We start from the raw sequence: 19,392 nt of genomic DNA on the forward strand, positions 1-19,392 counted from the left end.
ACTCTTGAAATATAAATATACAAGACAATTAAAGCAGAAATCACATAACTATTGTAGTGATTTATTTATTTAGTTTCACCCTAGCGGTATACCTCTACTAATGAATATACATATGTGTATACATTTATCATGTGGATGTGAATAACACTCAAATACATTCATCTTCAATCTCTTTCGAACCTCTTAACATCAACCTCTTTCATGGAATTTTTGGCATTTGGACAAGCTTATAACAGAAGAAATCTAAGACAGAGTTACAAGTGTGACACTTAATCTGAAAGGAAACGTCTTCTACTTTCTGAAAATGTGCCTGTTTAGCATGTGGCTAAATCAAACCTAAATAGGTCGCCAGCAACCTTGTGGCTGTTTAAAAATTAAAAAGTCTACTAAAAATGCTTATTACAAAGCCCCTGAGTTGTAATGCTTGCTCGTCAGTGCATTTACAGTTTGGCAAATAGCTCCCTAAACGCATATATCCAGTGCAGCTCTACTTATTGCTCGATAGTGCACCAACATTTGCACACTTTAGTGAAGACCAGTCACCATCTGAGCCATTTGGCCTGATAAACAAAAAGATTTGTCACTGGACACTATGAACACAGATACATCCATGAGATCTGGTCGGGCTGGGAAGAGTCCCCACAATCTCCCATGAGTCCAGCTCAGGGTCGTACTTCTCGATGCTTTGCAGGTAAGTTCCTTTCGAGTAGGAGTATCCACCTGTCACATAAATACAACCATTTATCACCACGGCTCCACACTCCATCCTCCTCTCCTTCATCACTGATATGGCCCTCCATTCGTCTCTCTCCGTGTCGTAGCAGTCGGCAATAGTCGTCTGTCCGCCCACCAAGTACAGCTTGTTGTTGAGAGACACGGAACACAGTCCGTACTCTGAAAACAGAAGATTTCAACTTAGGAAACAGTATTTACAAAACATGATGCTCATAGTGTCTCCATCATGTCCACTGTAGGATGCTGCTGCTGACTTTTCTCCAGCCCACTGCTTCCAGCTGCCCATTTCCACCGATCTAGTCTGCATCGCCCTCACTATACTTGATATGCTCATCTACACACTGTGGCATGTTACTACCAGCTACATGTGACGTATATTTAAGGTCAGAACCTTACACCATAACAGTAAACTTATGAATCAGTTTCAATGTTGGCTTCTGCTTGTATGTATCATCTATGTTACTCTGATCATGCATGTATCCAATTGTGTGTTATATGTTCCTTCTTCCCCACCACCCTCTTCTCCCATCCCTCTACCTCTTCTGTCCCTCTCAACCCACCAGCCAGCAGCAGATGGACCCCCCCATATGGGTTCAGCTCAAGGTTTCTTCCCATTAAAAGGCAGTTTTTTCTTGCCACTGTTGCCTTAGGGCTGCTCTGGGGGTTCAGGCATATGGGTTCTGTGAAGCGTCTTGAGACAATTCGAATTGTCATTGGCGCTATATAAATGAAACTGAATTGAAATTGAATTGATTATTCTATTGTCCATTTACCTGGATGGGGGCTTATTGTAATGATGCTCCACTCGTTGATATCTGGTCTGTAAACCTGGATTTTTTCATAGGTGCAGCTTCCTCTGTAACCATAGTGACCTCCAGTCACATAGATTTTATCTCCCATCACACAGGCAGTGGCATTTCCTACACCTTGAAAAGAAACAGAGTATTATTATCACTTCAAACGTGCCTCGTGTCCGTCAGCTTAAAGTCTGATGCATCCATTAATTGTTCTTCTGGCCATGTGGGGCATAGTTTCACCTTCTAAAGCTGATGTGACAGAATTGCAGGTGAGTTACACATCTGACAACAGAAAGCAGCTTCATCTGAAATCTAATTTTATAACTTTTTCATTTTTTTGGCTCTCCACCAACTCCTGAGGGAAATATCTGGCTCTATAGCTGTTCAACAAGTAGTCGCTAATGTTGTCCATTGTTCCTTACTGAGCAGGTACTGTGCGTACATTAAGAAGCCTCTCTGGATGATTCAACATGTTGATGGTGGTGAAATTATGTATGGAGATTTCAAGACTGCATTATAAGTACCTGACAAACTGTAAGAAACTCAGAACTTTCAGCTACATCTCATTGCTTTCCTCTCATGGTGATCCTGTCTTTTGCTATTGAATTGTTTGTGATAAAGTGCAGACTCCTTGTGATGCTGTGATAACAATGGGACTATCTCCATGACAACAGTGCAAACTCCATTTACTGATGAGAGAGATGTAGCTACAAGCTCAGAGAGAACGCTGGTACATTTGTTTTTGTCACACAACTATAACCAAAGTCAACAATGAACAATTAAGCAAATTATTTAGGATTTTAATGAACTGCATGAATTGACTTTCTTAATTCGTAGATGTCCAATCAGTAATCAAAAGTTGATTTACTGATATTTTCCAGAAAGGCATCAATTTATGTAGTTTCACAGTTCATATTTGACCTTGAAGCAGCTTCTGGTAGAACAATCTCACCATGAGTTCCACTTAGAAGCTGCTCAGGACCTTTCAGTCAAATCATATGATCTTCATCAGCAGATTAAAACTGTGCTCTGAACCGCAGCTTCTGAGCAAATATGTGCAAGAAGTCTTAAGTGCTCAGAAAAAGCCACTAAATGGATGTTGTGGTGAGATTGCTTTCTCAACTTCCATTCATTCTTTTCTCCCCACTTTGATATAATATTATAATATTTGAGCATACCTTGGATCATTTGGGCCACCGGGAACCATTTCTTTTTTAAAGGATCGTAAAACTCAGTCTCTCTCTCTGGAGCTCCTCCTCTGTAGCCTCCGATGGCATAAATGCAGCCGTGTAGAGCCACAGAGCAGTGGTAGTACCTGGCCATGATCATGGGGCAGCCCTCGGTCCATTCATCATAATCACAGTTATAGATGGAAACAGCGTCCAGGGCCTCGACGGTGTTGGACCTGTAACCACCGGTCACATAGATATTTGCCCCCAGTAGGCTGACGCTGTAGCTCTCTCTGGCGGGGTCTGGCATGTCTTTTCCCTGCACCCAGGTGTTGCTGATAGGATCCCAGATGTGAACTTCACAAAGAGGGTGCCAGTAGTAACCTCCAATGATGTACATGCTGGAAGACATTTTTCTGCTTGCAGGAATCTCTTTCCCGTTGGACCTTAACGCCTGAATGATCATTGATTTTAGCTTCCCATCATTGTTCATCAGGTACTGTCTGTGCACCTCTAATGTAGCCTTGAAGTAAACCTCATCCAGATCCAGGTGGATGGAGCGCAGCAGGTCAGGAACACGGTGAATGCGGCTGTCCAAGTCGTGGCTTACCCATGTTGCTAATGCGTCTATCAGCACTTCATCTCTCTGCACAGTGAGACTCTGAGCAGCCAACACAGACCTCATCTTCTCCTGGTCCAGCTCTAAGAACTCGTCCTGCTGGATGAGCTCAGCGAACCTGCTCAGCATCACTCTGCGGGCCTCCCTCTCCAGCCCCGGACACAGGTGCAGCTGAGCGAAGGTGTGCATGCCCAGGCAGTTATCCACATCCAGGAGGCGAACCAGGAACTCCTCGCACGCCTGCTTGACAGAGACGAACTGCAGCAGATCCGCGGCCTCCAGCAGACTCTGCACGTTGCTCTCTGTGATGCACACCTGGGCTGTGTAGACGTAGTCCACCAGAGCCCCCAGCACCCCGCCATCCACCCCGGTCAGCTTGATGACGCTGTTCGACCTCTCCCTCATGTCAGCTGTGAACATGACTTTGAAGTAGGAGCTGCGGGCTGCCAGCAGAGCTCTGTGGCAGTTGAACACCTGGCCGGACTCGCCACACTGCAGAGCCACATCTGTAAACAGGCCGCTCATATAGAAATGCCTGAGAGCATCCAGGAGCTCTGCCGGGTGGTCTCCATCACAGAAGTCATAGGTGTAGATGTCGGTTTGTTTATGTGACATGGTGATCTGAGGGGAATAGTAAACATACATTAGTGTACAACATGAATACAGCATGGTGGGAAGAATCAAAGCTGCATTTATAATCAGCTGCACTGCGACCCGAATGTCCCCATAGTCACCTTTGAATTAATAAGCAGGAGGACGCAGGAAAATACAGGCTTACCTCTCATCCTATTCAAACGGATGACCCGTGTTATTCCACGCTGACACTCCGTCGTGTCCTCTCTCTTCTCCCAAACATATGAAACCTCAATTTAGCTCACGGAGGACGGTGGCAGGCAGCTCGGTCCTATTTTGGTATTTGTGCGCAGCGTCCATCCCCCTCCTCTCCTCTCCTCTGCTCTGCTCTGCGCTTCGCTCTCCAGCAGCAGGTCCTTGACAAAAGCCAACAAGCAGCCATTCAGAGGAATCACCCAACACCGCTATTTTCTCTCTCAGCCTAAATATAACCTCCGTCCACGGTCTCATGACGCGCACTGACGGCGCATCGGTGCGTCCAGCAGGCGGAGAGGCGCAAACGGAATATTAATCTGCGACAAAACGAGCGTCGCCTTCAGAGCAGCTCGAGCAGGAGTCGTCGCTCCGGTGGTCCATTCACGTTTTCCCCCATTCTTACTGTTGCCATGGTATTCTGAGCCCTTTTCCACTGTGTCCGAGGCTTTAGCTAATCCTAACGAGGATTAACAGCACACTGCTCCATATTCCTGCAGGAACATCTCAGACACGTGACCACTCAAGTGTGACTTTTACTTTCTTTTTTTTTTAAGGTTCCCCAGATTTATCCGATTACATACATGTGCCTCCACTGTAAAAAAACAAACAAAAAAAACATTATTTACCTGGACATTATTCACAGTTTTGCCCTGTTGTTTGTTTACTTATTTTTACAGTGAAAAGCTGATACACATTTTTTATTATTTTTTACAGTGTGGCAAAATAAAAAAGTAGAATGTTAACTCTTGCTAAACATTCATAATATATATTAAGTGGTTTTTTGGTTTTTTTTACAAATTACCGCGTTAATCACAAAAACAAAGTATTAATTTGTGTTTTAAAAAATGGGCAAAACTGTAAATAATGTCCACAAAAATCTTTATTCTTTTACAATGTGTGACTGTATCGTTACAAGGCTTTAGTTTATTTAAACCAGCTAAATATATCTTTATTTTATTGATATCTGCCAATAGTTTCTCAGTTTTTTACAGTTAATGAATGTTACAGTATTCCACCGTTTGTTTTTCTCTTTCAAAATGACCCCCAGAGCACCACAGAGTCCATGGATCTCCTCACTGTGAGGTCAAGGGTTCAGATTTTTCCTGTAATTTGTCACCTGCCTGATAGCAGAACACACTGATTACACTAATCTGGGACTGTGGACCGGACTGATGATCATGTGCAGAAATTCCTGCCTCTCTTTTAAGAGACACTTGTTCCTACTTGCAAGTATAACAGAATCTACTGATAAAATAAGAAGCAGTCAGAGTTTTGATTGTCTCACTTTGTTTATTGATGTTTCCAGTGATGATCTTTGAAAGTTTCTATGTCGCTACGCAAACTGAGTTACACTTAGGGGACATTTTCACGAAATTCAGACAGACAGCAGAGAAATAAGAGGACCTAAACTGGTTAAAAAAAACAAACACTAAATGCACAAAATATCAGTAATGAATTCTAAATTCAATGGGTCTGTTGTAATCTTAACACCTGACTTACCTAAAGTCTTGCAACTTAATACTGATTAGTTGTTTTTGTTAAGTAGTAAATTCAATCTGATAAGTAGTTATTTGTCATTTACACTGGAATGCTCATTATGTTCCCTGTGCAAAATAATCTGATGAAAAATTAGAACCTGTGAGTTAAATGAACCACATGAATCTCATGAGACAAACCAGGTCAACATTGTAAAAGTACAAAATAGTAGTCATCCTGCAGAGCTGTTGTATAGAACTGCATTAAGGTGTACAGGTTTGTTTAATAGACCAGCAGTGTAGCATAGCCCCTTTAAAATTTAAGGAGTTGGAGTGTTGACAATTAAATATTTTTTTCAGTTTTTTTACTACAACAGGCTCATAAAACAAAGCTCTACATGCTGGAATGTTATCAAAATGCCAGTTTTAAAGTTCAAGTTTTCAACTTCTAAACAAGTTGTTAGCTGTAAACACAAAGACCAAGACGCATCAGTTACATTAGACACTCTTGTTAAGGTTTTCAGATACTGAATGTTATTCCAGGACCCGTGGCTACTGTTGCTTAAATGCTGAGCTGCGCCGCGTCTTTGACCAAAGGCTTCAAGGCACTGAGATCTCGCAGGAGAGACGACACCCCGACGCAAAACCACAGATCGCCAGTACCGTCTGCAGGAGCACTGAAGGACTGGATCTGCACTCCCTCTGCGGCCAACAGTCCTAAGCAAAGAACAATCGAGAGAAGAAAACAGGTGTTCATTTAAGAAGAAAAAACTCTCAGTAAATACTGCAATTTAGTGCTCGTAACTCAAAACAACCTTTCATCTAAATTAAATGTATTTAACAGGAGCGGCGGGAAAAATATGGCTTACAGTTTGGCCTTGACGACAGTTATACACTCCCCAACATTTACCACCAACTCCAATGTTCATTTTGGTTACAGTACACAATGCATTCCAGAAGCAGTCTATGCTATATTTAGCTCCTTTCAGTCATGTGATACGCAACATTGCTGCTTCATCAACCTGTTACAGAATTCACTCAGAAATAGGTCACTTTTACATTAATGTTCCCCACAACTTCTTTCAGACAAACCCACAAAAGTGTCAAGAGAACCAAGCATGACAACCAATAATAATGATGCACCATTAAACAAAAGACTACATTTAAATCTATGTAACAAATCTGCTATTTAACTGCAGCTTATAAACTGTGGTTCCATGTGACGGTTCATCCGTCTGATGAGAAGAAAAGTCCACAGTGTGACCTGCTGTTAGATTCTGATCTGTCCTGTTTCCATGTCAGGGATCATCTATAATGAATTAGTAATTAATGAAGTTGTTCCACGTGCATAGAGACCTCTAGCTTTGGAGACGCTCATACTGATCCTGCTGCTGTCTGATGCTGCAGTCACTCTATAAACTCAGAGCAAAAACATACAGCTGGAGGCAAAAAACTAAACTTAAGCTCCTCTTAATGTTTTGTCGAAACTCAGATTAAATAATAACTTTTTTATATAGCACCTTTATCATTCATAAAGTGCTTTGACAGGTAAAACATGCAACACAGAGACAACCAAACAAGATATAGGAGACAAGTCAGAGCTGTCAATTTAAATAAATAGCAAAAATGATCATAAATTAAAAGAATAATTAGCTAGATTAGCAATCATAATAACAAAGGAACTAGGTGGTTTAAAAATTAAAGAATAAGATTGAGGGTTAAAATTAGAAATTAAAAATCAAAAATGTCAGAGAAATAAAAAAAATTAGAGAGACGACATCACATGAAAGAAACCATGCAGCTAAAAGTAAAATCAAACAAGGGAAAACATCTAAAATAAACAGGACACAATACAAAATAGACCATTAAAACTAAATAAAGCTAATAGTAAACCTCACATAAAAGCAAGTCTGTAAACGTGAGTTTTCAGAAGTGATTTAAAAGAAATTACGTCAATTTTTGGTGAATCTCATTGATCTGCCTGTTACTTTGTAGTAAAGTTTTATTTTTATCGACATTTCCATTTGTAATAGATGTGAAAGTGAAGGGGAAAGTGGTTGAAAAGGGATCTTTTGTGGTTTTGACAGCAATCTGTATCTTTTGACCTTTTCTGTGATGTTGAAGATGAATGTTGGTGCTGAAAGGTGGAGAAAATTTTCCTCAAATCACTTAAGACAACTGGAGGTACATCAGTTATGTGTGACTTGAGCTTTGTTGAAACTAGGGCTGGGACTTTAATACGTTAATTATGAGTAATTAATTACAGAAAAACATAACGCATAAAAAATAATGCATTTAATCACACCTTTCTCAGTTCCCTCATTTCTGGCACACCGGTAACGCTGATGGACGCTCCAGCCCAGTAGGTGGCGGTAATGAACCTAAAGCCGGTTTGCCAGCAGCGACGAACCCGTAATAAACGGTGTAGCCAGTCCATAATACACCACTTTTGAACACATTGAAATTGCTTGAGTTCACAAAAAGTCTTAAATGTTGAAGATAATCGCTATAATTGCACTTTGAGTTTGTAGTAATCTGTGAAAGTAGTAGACAGATGAAAAATGCAGACAAATAAAAATGAAACAAACATTTTTGTTGTTTAAGTGTTTCATCGATGAGTCATCAACCAAAATTTATTTGAATTGAAAAATTTTGCTTATTGTGTCAAATATTGCTATTTGACAAAAATGTGATTAATTAACCACAAAGCCTGCAATTAACTAGATTAAATTAAAAAAAAAAAAAAATAATTACATCCCACCACTAGTTCAAACTGATCCAGAAATGTTACTAAGTCTGATGTAGTAAGAAAAGTGACCAGGTTGTTTATTCAGACATGAAGCCAATGAAGTTCAGATGCCACTAGAAGTCTCTTTACATCCCATCAACAATCAGTGAATTGAGTACTCAAAGAACACAAGGAAATAAAACCTGTCCAATCTACACTAGATACACTATGAACCTGTGTGCATTCTGCTTGTGCACTCATCACCAGAATCATCCATGAGCCTCGGAGGACACATTTCCAGAGCAGACGGAATCATCCTGCCAGACAAAGTCCACCACTTAAAGTTACAACATCTTGTGCTCCTAAACAAGCCTGCTGACTGCTGTGGATCTTCCAGAGCTCTTTGTGGTCTTTATGCTCCTCCAGTTCCATTAGTTCATGTTGTATTTGTGTATACAATCGCTGCCTGAGTTGTAGTCTAGTGTAGTCTAGTTGTGTTGTTTGATGGGATTTATCTTATATTAGTTTACATTAGCTCTGAATGGGATGTTTTCCAAATGTGGTGACGAAGCCCATTTGTCCATCTGTGTGTTTTTAAGGCAGTTTTAGGTAGTTTCAATGTGTATTTTTTCCCCAGCAATGCTCTCTCTGGTGGATGAGTCCCTCAGCTGTACTTGGAGGCTGAACATTTATGTTGAGGGAGACCTGAAGGGAGTGGGTGGAGTTTTCTTCAGTTTTCAGCTTTCAGAATCCGGGTTACTCTTGCTGTTTCTATCATCCCACATACTCTAGCTTCAAATCTCCTTTCAGTTGCTTTAAACCTAGATATATTTTGTCTATTCTGTGGTGTTCAAGTTTCTGAACTTTACCCTTAAAGCCTAGAAAATAAAGGGAATGTGTCATATAACTGATAATTTAATTTATTTCAGTACTGCAACACAGATGTTTTGAACTTGATGTATATAATTTGGTGTTGATCTGAAGGTTCACTAAAAGGTTTATGGAGACAACAGCTGGAGGCAAAATCAGTCTTCAGACCAGAAATGGACTGTAAGTGGTCGTTCTGCAGAGATTTCACTCTGTCATTTTATAGGCTGACTGTGAACACTGTCTATACATTTATATCTGTTAGAAGCTGGTCAATGCAAAGGCACAAACCGGTTGTAACTATCAACTACGGCTTCAGATTTATAGAACTGATTGTGATTTTGATGCACTCATCTGTATTTCTTACCAGCCACTGAGGACAGGAGCTGAGGACTGGCAGAGGCTTTGAAGAACAGCAGGTTTCCGGTGAGAGCGACGGGTTGTCTGTACACGCTGTCACTCAGCTCCAGCAGAACCGGAATGCCGCCATGAACCGAACCGCTGGCTTTAAAGCTGCAGCCGTCGGCCACGAGCTCCACTTTACACACACCTTCAGCCGCCCCGTCAGACACATAGTGGGCTTGGTTTACCTGGAGAGTACATGTACGAGCATGTATGAAAAGATCTGTTTTCTAGTCACACGCTCATAGTGGTTATGTGTTATTTGCCAGACTGAGGTGGTGTTTTACCATGATTCCAGTGTCCTTGGCTAAGTTCAGGACATTGATGAAGTTTAGGCAACATCCAGAATCCTGACTGAGGAGACCGACCAGTACAGCTGAAGTCATGTAACCAGTGCAGGACTCCATACAATCCCCTGGTTTGTAGAAAACGGTACATAATGTAATGTTAAGCTCCAGTACAAACAGGTGCTTCATATTTCAGTACAACAGACTTTACATACACACACTAGACAAGGGGTGTCAAACATGTGGCCCGTGGGCCAAAACTGGCCCATCAGAGGGTCCAATCTGGCCCACGGGACGACTTTGCAAAGTGTAAAAATTACAGAGAAGACTTTAACTGCAAATTGTACATTTGTAAAACTACATTTAAAATAATTTCCAGACCATGACAAGTTGTTTTGATCATAAAATACTATATTGTTGATTGTTCTTTTGTCATTTTGTGTCTCATTTTGTAATATTCTGTCTTTTTTGTCTGATTTTTGCCTCATGTTTTTGTCGTTTTGTTTCTCGTTTTTGTCATTTTGTGTTTCCTTTTTGTCTTGTTTGCATTTTTGTCTGAGGCCTTGTCCACACGTAGCCGGGTATCTCACAAAACGAAGATATTTTTCTACGATTCGGCCTATCATCCACACAAAAACACAGATTTACGTCATCAAAAACGATTCTTTTTAAAAACTCCGACCAAAGTGAAGATTTGCGAATTCTCCGTTTTATGCGTCTGCATGTGGACATCAGTAACCGGGGTTTTGCGTTTCGAAACGTCACCGCCTGCGACAAAATATGTTCTTACGTCACATATGCGACCTGTGTTTACATTCGGTAACAGTATGGATGCTCTCACAAGGTTTTGGGCGCTGTTTCTTGTACAGGCGCTTTTTACTTGCTTGTTTTTACAAGCCCAGATACTGCTCCACATTCAACAACACAGGCGAAGGACGACGTTAAGGACGGTTATTCTCCACCACCTTGCTAGGATTTGGGGAACTACTGCCACCTAAAGGTCCGGCATGCTTATGAATGTGGTGAAAAACGCACTTATGCGGTTAGGTGTGGATGAAGTTTTTTTCTGAAAACGAGGTGGTGTGTACGTAAGTTTTTTTCTAGACGGAGGGGGCAGGATATTCGGTTTTACAAAAACCCTGCTACGTGTGGAAAAGGCCTTATTTTTGTCATTTTGCATTTTGCTTTATTTGTTGTTTTGTGTGTCGTTTTTGTCATTTTGTGTTTATTTGTCTCACTTGTGTTTTTTGTCTATTTTTTGTTGTTTTGTTTCTTTTTTATTTTTTGTCTCATTTGTCTCATTTGTGTCATTTTTGGTTGTGTGTTTGTCCATTTTTTGTTGCTTTGCAACTTTTTTGTCAAATTTTTTGTCTCTTTTTTGCTTTGTTTTGTGTTGTTTGTCTTATTTTTTGTTATTTTCTGTCTCACTTTTGTTGTTTTGAGTCTCTTTTTTGTAATATTTTGTCTTGGTTTTGTTGTTCTTTCTCTTTGTCTGACTTTTGTCCTTTTAATCATACTGTAAAACACTATATCATTCAGTTCCAGATACCCGTGACTAAAAGTTTTGTGCCTTTTTGTAGATAAACTGTAATCTGTAAGTTGTAATGTGTAAATGATAAACTGAGGCATAATGTTGTTGAAATTGAATTTATAATCAGGTTGTTCATAATGTTTTGTAAAAAGATAGTTCTTTAAATGTGAGCATTTTCAGAATGTACTTTTTTGCACTAAAACAAAGGACAAATTTGGAGTTGTCTGTATCTATAGGTTTTTATGCTCTGATTTTACTGGTCTGGCCCACTTCAGATCAAATTGGGCTGAATGTGGCCCCTGAACTAGAATGAGTTTGACACCCCTGCACTAGACCTTCTGACTGTTATCAGACACAGTTTCACAAGGACACCACTAGAGGGAGAAAAAACTACTTCTTATAATATTCCCTTCCTATGACATGATCCCTCCCTCAAGTCTCTGCTTTAACAAACTGGTTAAACTGGTAATTTTTACCTTTGGTAGCGATCTGAACACGACTGAATGGTTTCTTAGAAGCACTGCATGACCGCAGCACAGCGCCGACCGCTTCTCCGAGCTTGATCAGTTGGTGAGATTCCTGGGAGAAGGTGCTGGCCAAAACTTGTGCATTTACCTGAACAGAAAAACAGAAAGCTTTTGTTAAACGACTCTAATGACAAAGATTAAAAACAGACGGTCGACCTGTTACTACCTCTGGCTGCCTAAGTATTGATGTCTGCATTTAATTTAAGTGAAAGTCTGAGAAGTAGTGGGTTTCAAAGGCAAGTTATCTTAAAAAGAAAAAAAATCAACAGAAGTCCATCATTTATCAGAGCCAGAAATTGGAAGAACAGGATCCAAAATCCAAATCTGAGCTGAAAGTCAATGTCTTGGTTTAAAATGTGCCCAAAATAATTATTTTGCACCTGCCTGATTCTGTAAAAAAACAAAAAAATCTGCCTTCTTCAGTGTAACCATGAAGCCTTGACTTACTACAGTCGCATGACAAAAATTTGGGGACTTTTCAGCTGAACTGCAGACTTTGTCACAAAGAAGATAGGAGACAAGGATGAAAACTAATTAAAAATGTCAGAAGTCTAAAACCTCTAGTCTACAGAGTCACCAAGACAAAACTGATTGTCCGAGAAGTCAGTGGTTCAAATAGTGGAGGAACACTGAGCGTGACTTACTGCTCCAACCAGCTTCTTTCCCTTCACCATGTCCACGATCTGCAGAGCGATGTCCTCCCCACAGCGAGCCTGAGCCTCCTTCGTACTGGCGCCCAGGTGAGGACAGCTGATGACATTAGGATGATCCACCAGTGAGCGGTCCTTAGGTGGCTCCTGTAGCCAGAATAAACATAGCAACATGTAAACTAGAGCATCCCTTTTGTTGATAATAATGTGTCAAGCAGTTTCTGGGTGTCATATTCACTATGGACTTATTGTTCACTGCAATATAAAGTCCATCACCTCTATGGAAACAGCACAACCATGACAAATAAATCAAAAATGGATTTTGAGCAATATAACATAATTATAGTGCCATACATTATAACAATAATTTGATTTTCTCTAATTACTCATTTTTTCATCTGTCCACAGATGGTACAGATACTGAAGAAAATACTAGTTAATCTACATGTTATCGATAAGATAAGATAATAAAAGATTTATTGATTCCACAGCAGGGAAAGTTCACCGTTACAGCAGCTCCAAAAGAAAAAGTATAAAGGCAGTACAAAAATAAATAAGAAAAAACTGTGCAAAAATTGCAGAGAACATTATATACAGATGATTTTTAAAAAATATATAGAAGACTATATACAAGAGGATGAGGTATCAGTTATTGCACATAAGTAGGTGGAATGTGTATGTAAGGGGAATATAATATGACATTGTACAGTCTGACAGATGTTGGAATAAAGGACCTGCGGAAACACTCTATAACACTCAATATTTTACTGCTTGTATTTTTCATTTCTTTCCTAACTGTGCTGCGTAAACACAGCCTGCAGTTCAGTCCCATTTAGCTAATTAGTCCTGAAATTTTTGTCGTGACTGTTGGTCACAACTCAGTCACTCATGACTCATGACTTTCTGAGGAGAACAGAACTATTTGTTGTTGTTCTTTTTTTTTTTTTTTAAAACAAAATTCATTCCTTTATATTTTTCAAAATTTTATGAGATATGTAGAGTAAATAAAAGATTTTTTGCTTAGATTGGGTGAATTTTTCTAACGGAACTGGACGTCACACATGATTGGTTCAAGGACAGTCGGAAAGTTTAAAATCTGACAAGTCTTTCCGTTTTTGTCGCTTCTCACCCTGATAAATGGTGCAATTTTGGCAGTTTTTATTTACTATAAAAAGCCTTTCAACCCCACTGGGGGCTTTTGGGGTTCAGAAGGTGAAAGGAAACCAGATTATTTGTAAAAACCACATGCTGTCTGTGCAAACTACAGTAATGGGTACAGCATTATACATTTTCACGTGGTGATCCCACCTCAACAAAGACATCCAGTCCTGCTCCTCCACACTGTCCGGACTCCAGAGCTCTGAGGAGAGCGGCTTCGTCAATGATGCCTCCTCTCGCACAGTTCACAACCTTCACTCCTTTCTTGCACTTGGCAAACGTTTCATCATTCAGCAGACCTTGGGCACAAGAACACACGAAATCCATGAATCCAGATTGCGACGGCCATGTAATGAGATAACAGAGAGGAGAGGCAGAGTGAAGCTCACCAACAGTAGAGGGCATCAGTGGAGTGTGAACAGTGATGTAGTCACATTGGGGCCAAAGCTGCTCCAGAGACATCTGCTCCACCCCCCAGCTGGCCGACACCTCAGGTGGAGTGATTGGATCGTAGCCGATAGTCTGACAAGAAGAGAATTTTTTTTCCCCAGAGCCACTAATGATAATTGTGATCATGCAGTCTCATCATGTAAAATCCATATTTACCTTCATGCCAAATGACTGCATTCTTGAGGCGACTTCTTTTCCTATTCTGCCAAGTCCAACTATTCCGAGCACTTTGCCGAACAGCTCTGCACCCATGAACTGTAAAAATTAGAAACAAAACAATGACCCACACGGCAAAATGTAAAACTGCACAGATCCGAGTGTCACATTTGATTATTAACAACTGGACGGACAATGGAGCCAACCACGCAACAGTAATTTCTTTTTGTGGCCAAGCAAAAACAGACATTCCAAGAGCAAACAAAAGGGGCAAATCAAAACCTCTGCGTACCTTTTTGCGATCCCAGTTTCCTTGCTTCATCGACATTGCGGCTTGAGGCACATTTCTGAAAGCACATTGACATAATAATGGAATTTTACAGGACTTCTGTGCAATTAAAACCAGTGAGTTATTGTTTGTGAAAGCATGTGTTGTCTTGCCTTGAAAGGCTCATGAGCAGGGCACATGTGAGCTCTGCAGCGCTGATTGTGTTACCACTGGGTGTGCTGAGAAAACAGTTCACGGACAGTAAGCTATATGGGAACTGAATAGAAAAAACACACATTTGTGCATAAAATGGAGACTTACTTCATGACAATGATGCCCTTTTTGGTGGCAGCATCAACATCCACGTTGTCTACGCCGGTCCCAGCTCTGCCAATTATTTTGAGGTTATTAGCAGCATTGATAACGTCAGCTGTTACTTTGGTTGCTGATCTAACCACAAGGCCATCATAGTCCTAGAAGGAGAAAAACACATGATATCGTCTTTGAAGTCGGCACACAGAGTCACTGTGCAAACGTTAATGTGGTGCTTTAATAAACAAAGTTTTTTGTAAATGGCACAACAGAATGACAGAAATTGACATTATAAAGCTGTTAAATCGCTGATTACTGCCTCATCTTTCATCTTAAGCAGCTGTGTGTCAAAAATGATAACGAATATGTTGGTCTCTTTCAGTATTTATTTCACATCTTTCATTTTTTGTCTTGTCAAAATGACCTGGCATGTTTTCCAGGTTTTACAGTCTATTATGTCCAACACATCCCATATTTACTATGACAGCAGATTTCATCTTCACAAACTGTTTAAAGCTGGTCTGTATAAGGGACTGCCTTCCTATTTTTACACCAGATCACTGTGTAACTATGGTAACGTGCTGTTGAGCTCGAGGGAGGGTAAATTTTCCCCTCATACAGCAGAAAGTGAAAGGGATGTGTGTTGAGCTCGTGAAATGAGGCGGTCGTTATTATCAGGATGGCCACCTTCTCATCTGATTTGGCCATCTTTCTTCATTTTGTTCATTTGTTGACTATTTGTCCTTCAGTTTAGCAGTGTGAACACTAAATAAACCAGAACAACGGTCTCTTTCAGACATGCAGTCCTTCCTGTTAATCTGACAGCAGCTGAATGTGTCGGCTTCATGTCTGGATGAAAAACCTCCTCCTAAACGTTGCAAAAGTAACCTCACTTGATCTACTTGCATTTACCGTCACTTTCAACATGACGTGACTAAAAACTGTCCTTGTGCATTATACATAACCTGATCTACTGTCCAATCTTGCATGTAGGGTAATTGTTGTGCAATTACCATGGATCTATCAGGCACTGTCAAGGCAGGGCATGTTTAAGAGAAGCTGTGAGGAACATTAAAAGGTGAAAGTGGCCTACAGTATGCCTTCACTTTCATATACTGGTGAAGCAGCAAAGTTACGTATCTGAAGTCTGAAAAGGGATTAAAAGAGACCAATGTTCTGCTGTAAATATATATAAAATGTGTACATTTTGTAAATGTGGTTTGTCTGGAGCAAATGAACACTGCTGGGTTTAAGGGGTTGGTTATATAACCAGAGGAGGGGTGCTGGGTAATAACAGCCCACTGCTCACTTTTGGCCTCAGGGGCCCCACAGATGCAGCTACGAATCTCCTGCAGAAAATCACAGACTCTTCAGTTTGTGTGAGAAGCGTTCGGTTTGGGGTGACGTGGTGTAAAGTACGTGCTTCTGCCAACTGAATGTGAGGACAAATAATATATATTAAGATACTGGAATATTACTGCCATTGTTTCTTTTTCACCAGTGCAGAATTGAATTTGTACCGGTTTCATCTTCTGTAATAAGAAATCTCCTTCTGGCAAAGCAGATGTTTCAGGTGCTACTCGCTGAGTTCAATGAGAGAAATTTAGGTGTGTTTTAACTGTTCACATGCAAGAAAATGTATAGGTATGAATCTTTGCTTTTCACGCTTAGAATTTTTGTAATATTTGCGTAACTTCACCTTCTTGCTATTGCAAATACCAAACTGTTGCAGTGTCTGTGCTTCTCTTTTAATTTTTAATATCCTGCTTTGACACATTTATAAAACGCAAAACGCTGTTTTACGACAGCAAGATGTTGTTTTGGGGGAAAAACTTAACGTTGACTTCACGTTCTCGATGTACAAACCTGCAAAAATATTCACTGCCAGTGTTTTCTCAGTTCCATTTGCACTTGTTGCACATTGTTTGGAAAATGTAGATTGCACTGCCATCGTCAGGGCTGGATGAATGTTTTATGAAACATGGCCCTGGATCGTTAGATTTTTGAATAATAGTAAAGTAGCTCTGGATTTATTTCAATCAAGCAATAAAGAGTGTATTTGCACTAGTATGTTACTAAGTTGTGCTTCTTTTCTTTTCATTCTATTTTTTATTCTTACTATATTACGTGTTCTACATTTGTATATATATGTATCCCTATTTGTTTTATTTATATCAGCTATCTTTAATTTCGTTGTTTTCTACTCCATTTCTTAAGCTATTGTTTCACTGCCTGCCCTACCTGCTGTTTTAATTGCTCCCCTGGGAACAAATAAAGTTTTATTTATCAAAACCATCGGGACATTATTTCAATGTTCGTAAACATCTGATCTCCTTATTAGATTCAAAATATTAATGGAGGTTTTCCATAACAGTCTCACAGCAGGACAGTGGCAGCAGTGACATTATTGTCTGTGTGGATGTTTTCCCTTAACTTCTCATATAATGTAGCCTCTCTAATTATTAAGTAGAAAATGTGGTTAACAAGTAGCTGAGCAGCAACAAAAACAAATTTACTATTTTATTGTAAGCTGTTGTAGTTAGATAAGCTAGGAATGGGCTATGGGCCTATTTTTTTTTTGTCAGGAATAGACTGCATTGTTGCTGCAATTATTATTTATTTAGGATAATGAGCTATTGGACTTTATAGATCAATTTTATCCCCCTCACTAGCATCTCTTCTGTTTGTAAAAGTTTGACAAGTGTTTCCAAGACACACCTTCACATATGATTATATCTCTTTAAATCAGGTAAATAAGATTAATCCTAAAGGCACACATTTGTGGAGAATGGGCTAAGATTGAAAATAAATTACCTTAATTTGCCAAGACATTTTATTTGATTTATTCTCTGAAATGACTTGATAATAGTGCAGCTGTCAGGATAAGATCTACAGATTTCTTATCCATGCCTTCAGTGTGTCAGGATCCCAGCAGCTCCTGTAGATTAGTCTAATATTGGCTTGTATTAGTCAGACTGTGATGGGAGTAAAGTCAGAGATGAGTTGCATCAGCTTCCCAATGGGCGGTACTAAAACTCAATTGGCACACCTCAGATTCATAAAAACGTGCCAGGATCTCCGATTTAGAAACGAAAACGACACCTCGTATTAAACTGGAATAAAACTCCAGGTGCACCGCTGGGTTTGTCTTTTAGCGGACTTCCTCCTGAAACAAGTGCATTTCCATCGATGCTAGCTAAAGTTTGGAGGAAAGCCGCTGAATCCGGCGCATTTACAGCAGTTTCACGATACAAATCCAGAGTGTGGGCTTTACCTTAATCTCTGCTATCAGCTCATCCTTCTTCATGCTGGTCTTCTCGGTCACTCGGATGCCGTTTTCCTCCAGGATCGCCCTGCACCGGGGGTCCACGCTCTCGCTGATCAGCACCGCTCGGATGGAGATCGGGGCCATCTTGGGGGTTTAGCTCTCCGGGTTTGGTCGCTCCGCGCTGGGCCACCGGCGGGTGTTGAGTGGCTGATGCTGCGGTGAAGTGATGGACAACAGGAGGATCGCGTTCCCTCTGTTGGTTTTGAATGGTTGTGCCGGGTTTAAGACGGCCCCCTTCAGTATGAACCCGCCTCCTCTGGAGAGCAGGAACTAGAAACCAGTCTGATGAGGTTTAACAACAGCAGGATATGAGAGATCACTACAAGTCTTTGTGTCTTTAGACCTGGCTGTTCAAGGCTTTTACTCCAGATATACTCCAGATATATATATATTCTGGACATCTTGTACAGCAGAAAATCAGATGAGCGAGAATTATTAGATTATATAAAAATAGAATTATAACAGCTGCTGGCCTGTGAAAAAATATTACACACATAATAATAAATGATAATAAATGTGGTGCGTTTATCAACACTAAATGAGAATTAGAAGACAAGCACAATATATATAAAAGTCATTCAGGATCCCACAAGTTGTTTTACAGTTGTAGCTGATTGAGAAGGATGCAGTTTTAATCCAAGTAGTAATGCATTCAATTGTATCTACTGACCTTATCTAGTATGTGAACTGTAAAAGGAGTAAACAGAGAAATATTTATATCTGAAATGCATTACAACTGAAGCATAAAATAAAAATCCTACCACAAAAAAAATCTCAAAATTGTAATTAAATACAGTCAAAGTCACAGAAAAAAAAAACATATTCTGTAATTAGTTTCAGTTTAAGGACAAGCAGAGGGATATGATGCCTTTAACTTAGACGTTCTAAGTTCACATAAAGCTACTGGAATTAAATATAATAAAGGTATTTATGTTTAAATACAACAGAAATAATATAAATCCTCCGGACATCCTCCGTCTTGCTCATATCTGTCTTCATTTAACAGTAAGTGAGCGCAGGCGAGTCCTAATTGAACAGACGCTGTTCATCACCTGACTCATTAGGCAGCACATGATAGCTTCTCATTTCACTGTTGGCCCAGTAA

The 19,392-nt window shown here is 40.1% G+C and overlaps 2 protein-coding genes across 2 annotated transcripts; both read right to left on the minus strand.

Annotated features, from left to right (window-relative positions):
• Window positions 1–40: 40 nt before the first annotated feature.
• On the minus strand, window positions 41–4,638 carry klhl23 (kelch-like family member 23). The gene is made up of 4 exons (XM_023286378.3): window positions 4,099–4,638; window positions 2,711–3,941; window positions 1,509–1,661; window positions 41–894 (listed from the first exon to the last, which is right to left on the minus strand). Exons 2-4 carry the CDS (start codon window positions 3,933–3,935, stop codon window positions 581–583), a joined length of 1,692 nt encoding a protein of 563 aa, XP_023142146.1. The 5' UTR covers window positions 3,936–3,941; window positions 4,099–4,638; the 3' UTR covers window positions 41–580.
• Window positions 4,639–5,418: 780 nt separating this feature from the next.
• phgdh (phosphoglycerate dehydrogenase) lies at window positions 5,419–18,484 on the minus strand. Its single transcript, XM_023286374.3, has 12 exons — window positions 18,234–18,484; window positions 14,969–15,120; window positions 14,821–14,886; window positions 14,672–14,726; window positions 14,380–14,478; window positions 14,163–14,295; window positions 13,924–14,072; window positions 12,610–12,762; window positions 11,915–12,053; window positions 9,908–10,035; window positions 9,586–9,808; window positions 5,419–6,340 (listed from the first exon to the last, which is right to left on the minus strand). Exons 1-12 carry the CDS (start codon window positions 18,369–18,371, stop codon window positions 6,186–6,188), a joined length of 1,590 nt encoding a protein of 529 aa, XP_023142142.2. The 5' UTR covers window positions 18,372–18,484; the 3' UTR covers window positions 5,419–6,185.
• Between the last annotated feature and the right edge of the window lie 908 nt (window positions 18,485–19,392).

The sequence above is a fragment of the Amphiprion ocellaris genome, chromosome 11 (genome assembly GCF_022539595.1).
Source record: "Amphiprion ocellaris isolate individual 3 ecotype Okinawa chromosome 11, ASM2253959v1, whole genome shotgun sequence".
NCBI classification, from domain to species: domain Eukaryota; kingdom Metazoa; phylum Chordata; class Actinopteri; family Pomacentridae; genus Amphiprion; species Amphiprion ocellaris.

Coding starts and splice junctions, on each gene's coding strand:
- klhl23 (XM_023286378.3), bottom strand. CDS start 3,935: ATGTCACATAAACAAACCGACATCTACACCTATGACTTCTGTGATGGA. Junction 1,662..2,710: donor GGTGGCCCAAATGATCCAAG/GTATGCTCAAAT, acceptor TTTCTTTTCAAG/GTGTAGGAAATGCCACTGCC. Junction 895..1,508: donor TACAATAAGCCCCCATCCAG/GTAAATGGACAA, acceptor TTCTGTTTTCAG/AGTACGGACTGTGTTCCGTG.
- phgdh (XM_023286374.3), bottom strand. CDS start 18,371: ATGGCCCCGATCTCCATCCGAGCGGTGCTGATCAGCGAGAGCGTGGAC. Junction 15,121..18,233: donor AGCTGATAGCAGAGATTAAG/GTAAAGCCCACA, acceptor TTCTCCTTCTAG/GACTATGATGGCCTTGTGGT. Junction 6,341..9,585: donor GCTCCTGTCCTCAGTGGCTG/GTAAGAAATACA, acceptor TTCTTTGCTTAG/GACTGTTGGCCGCAGAGGGA.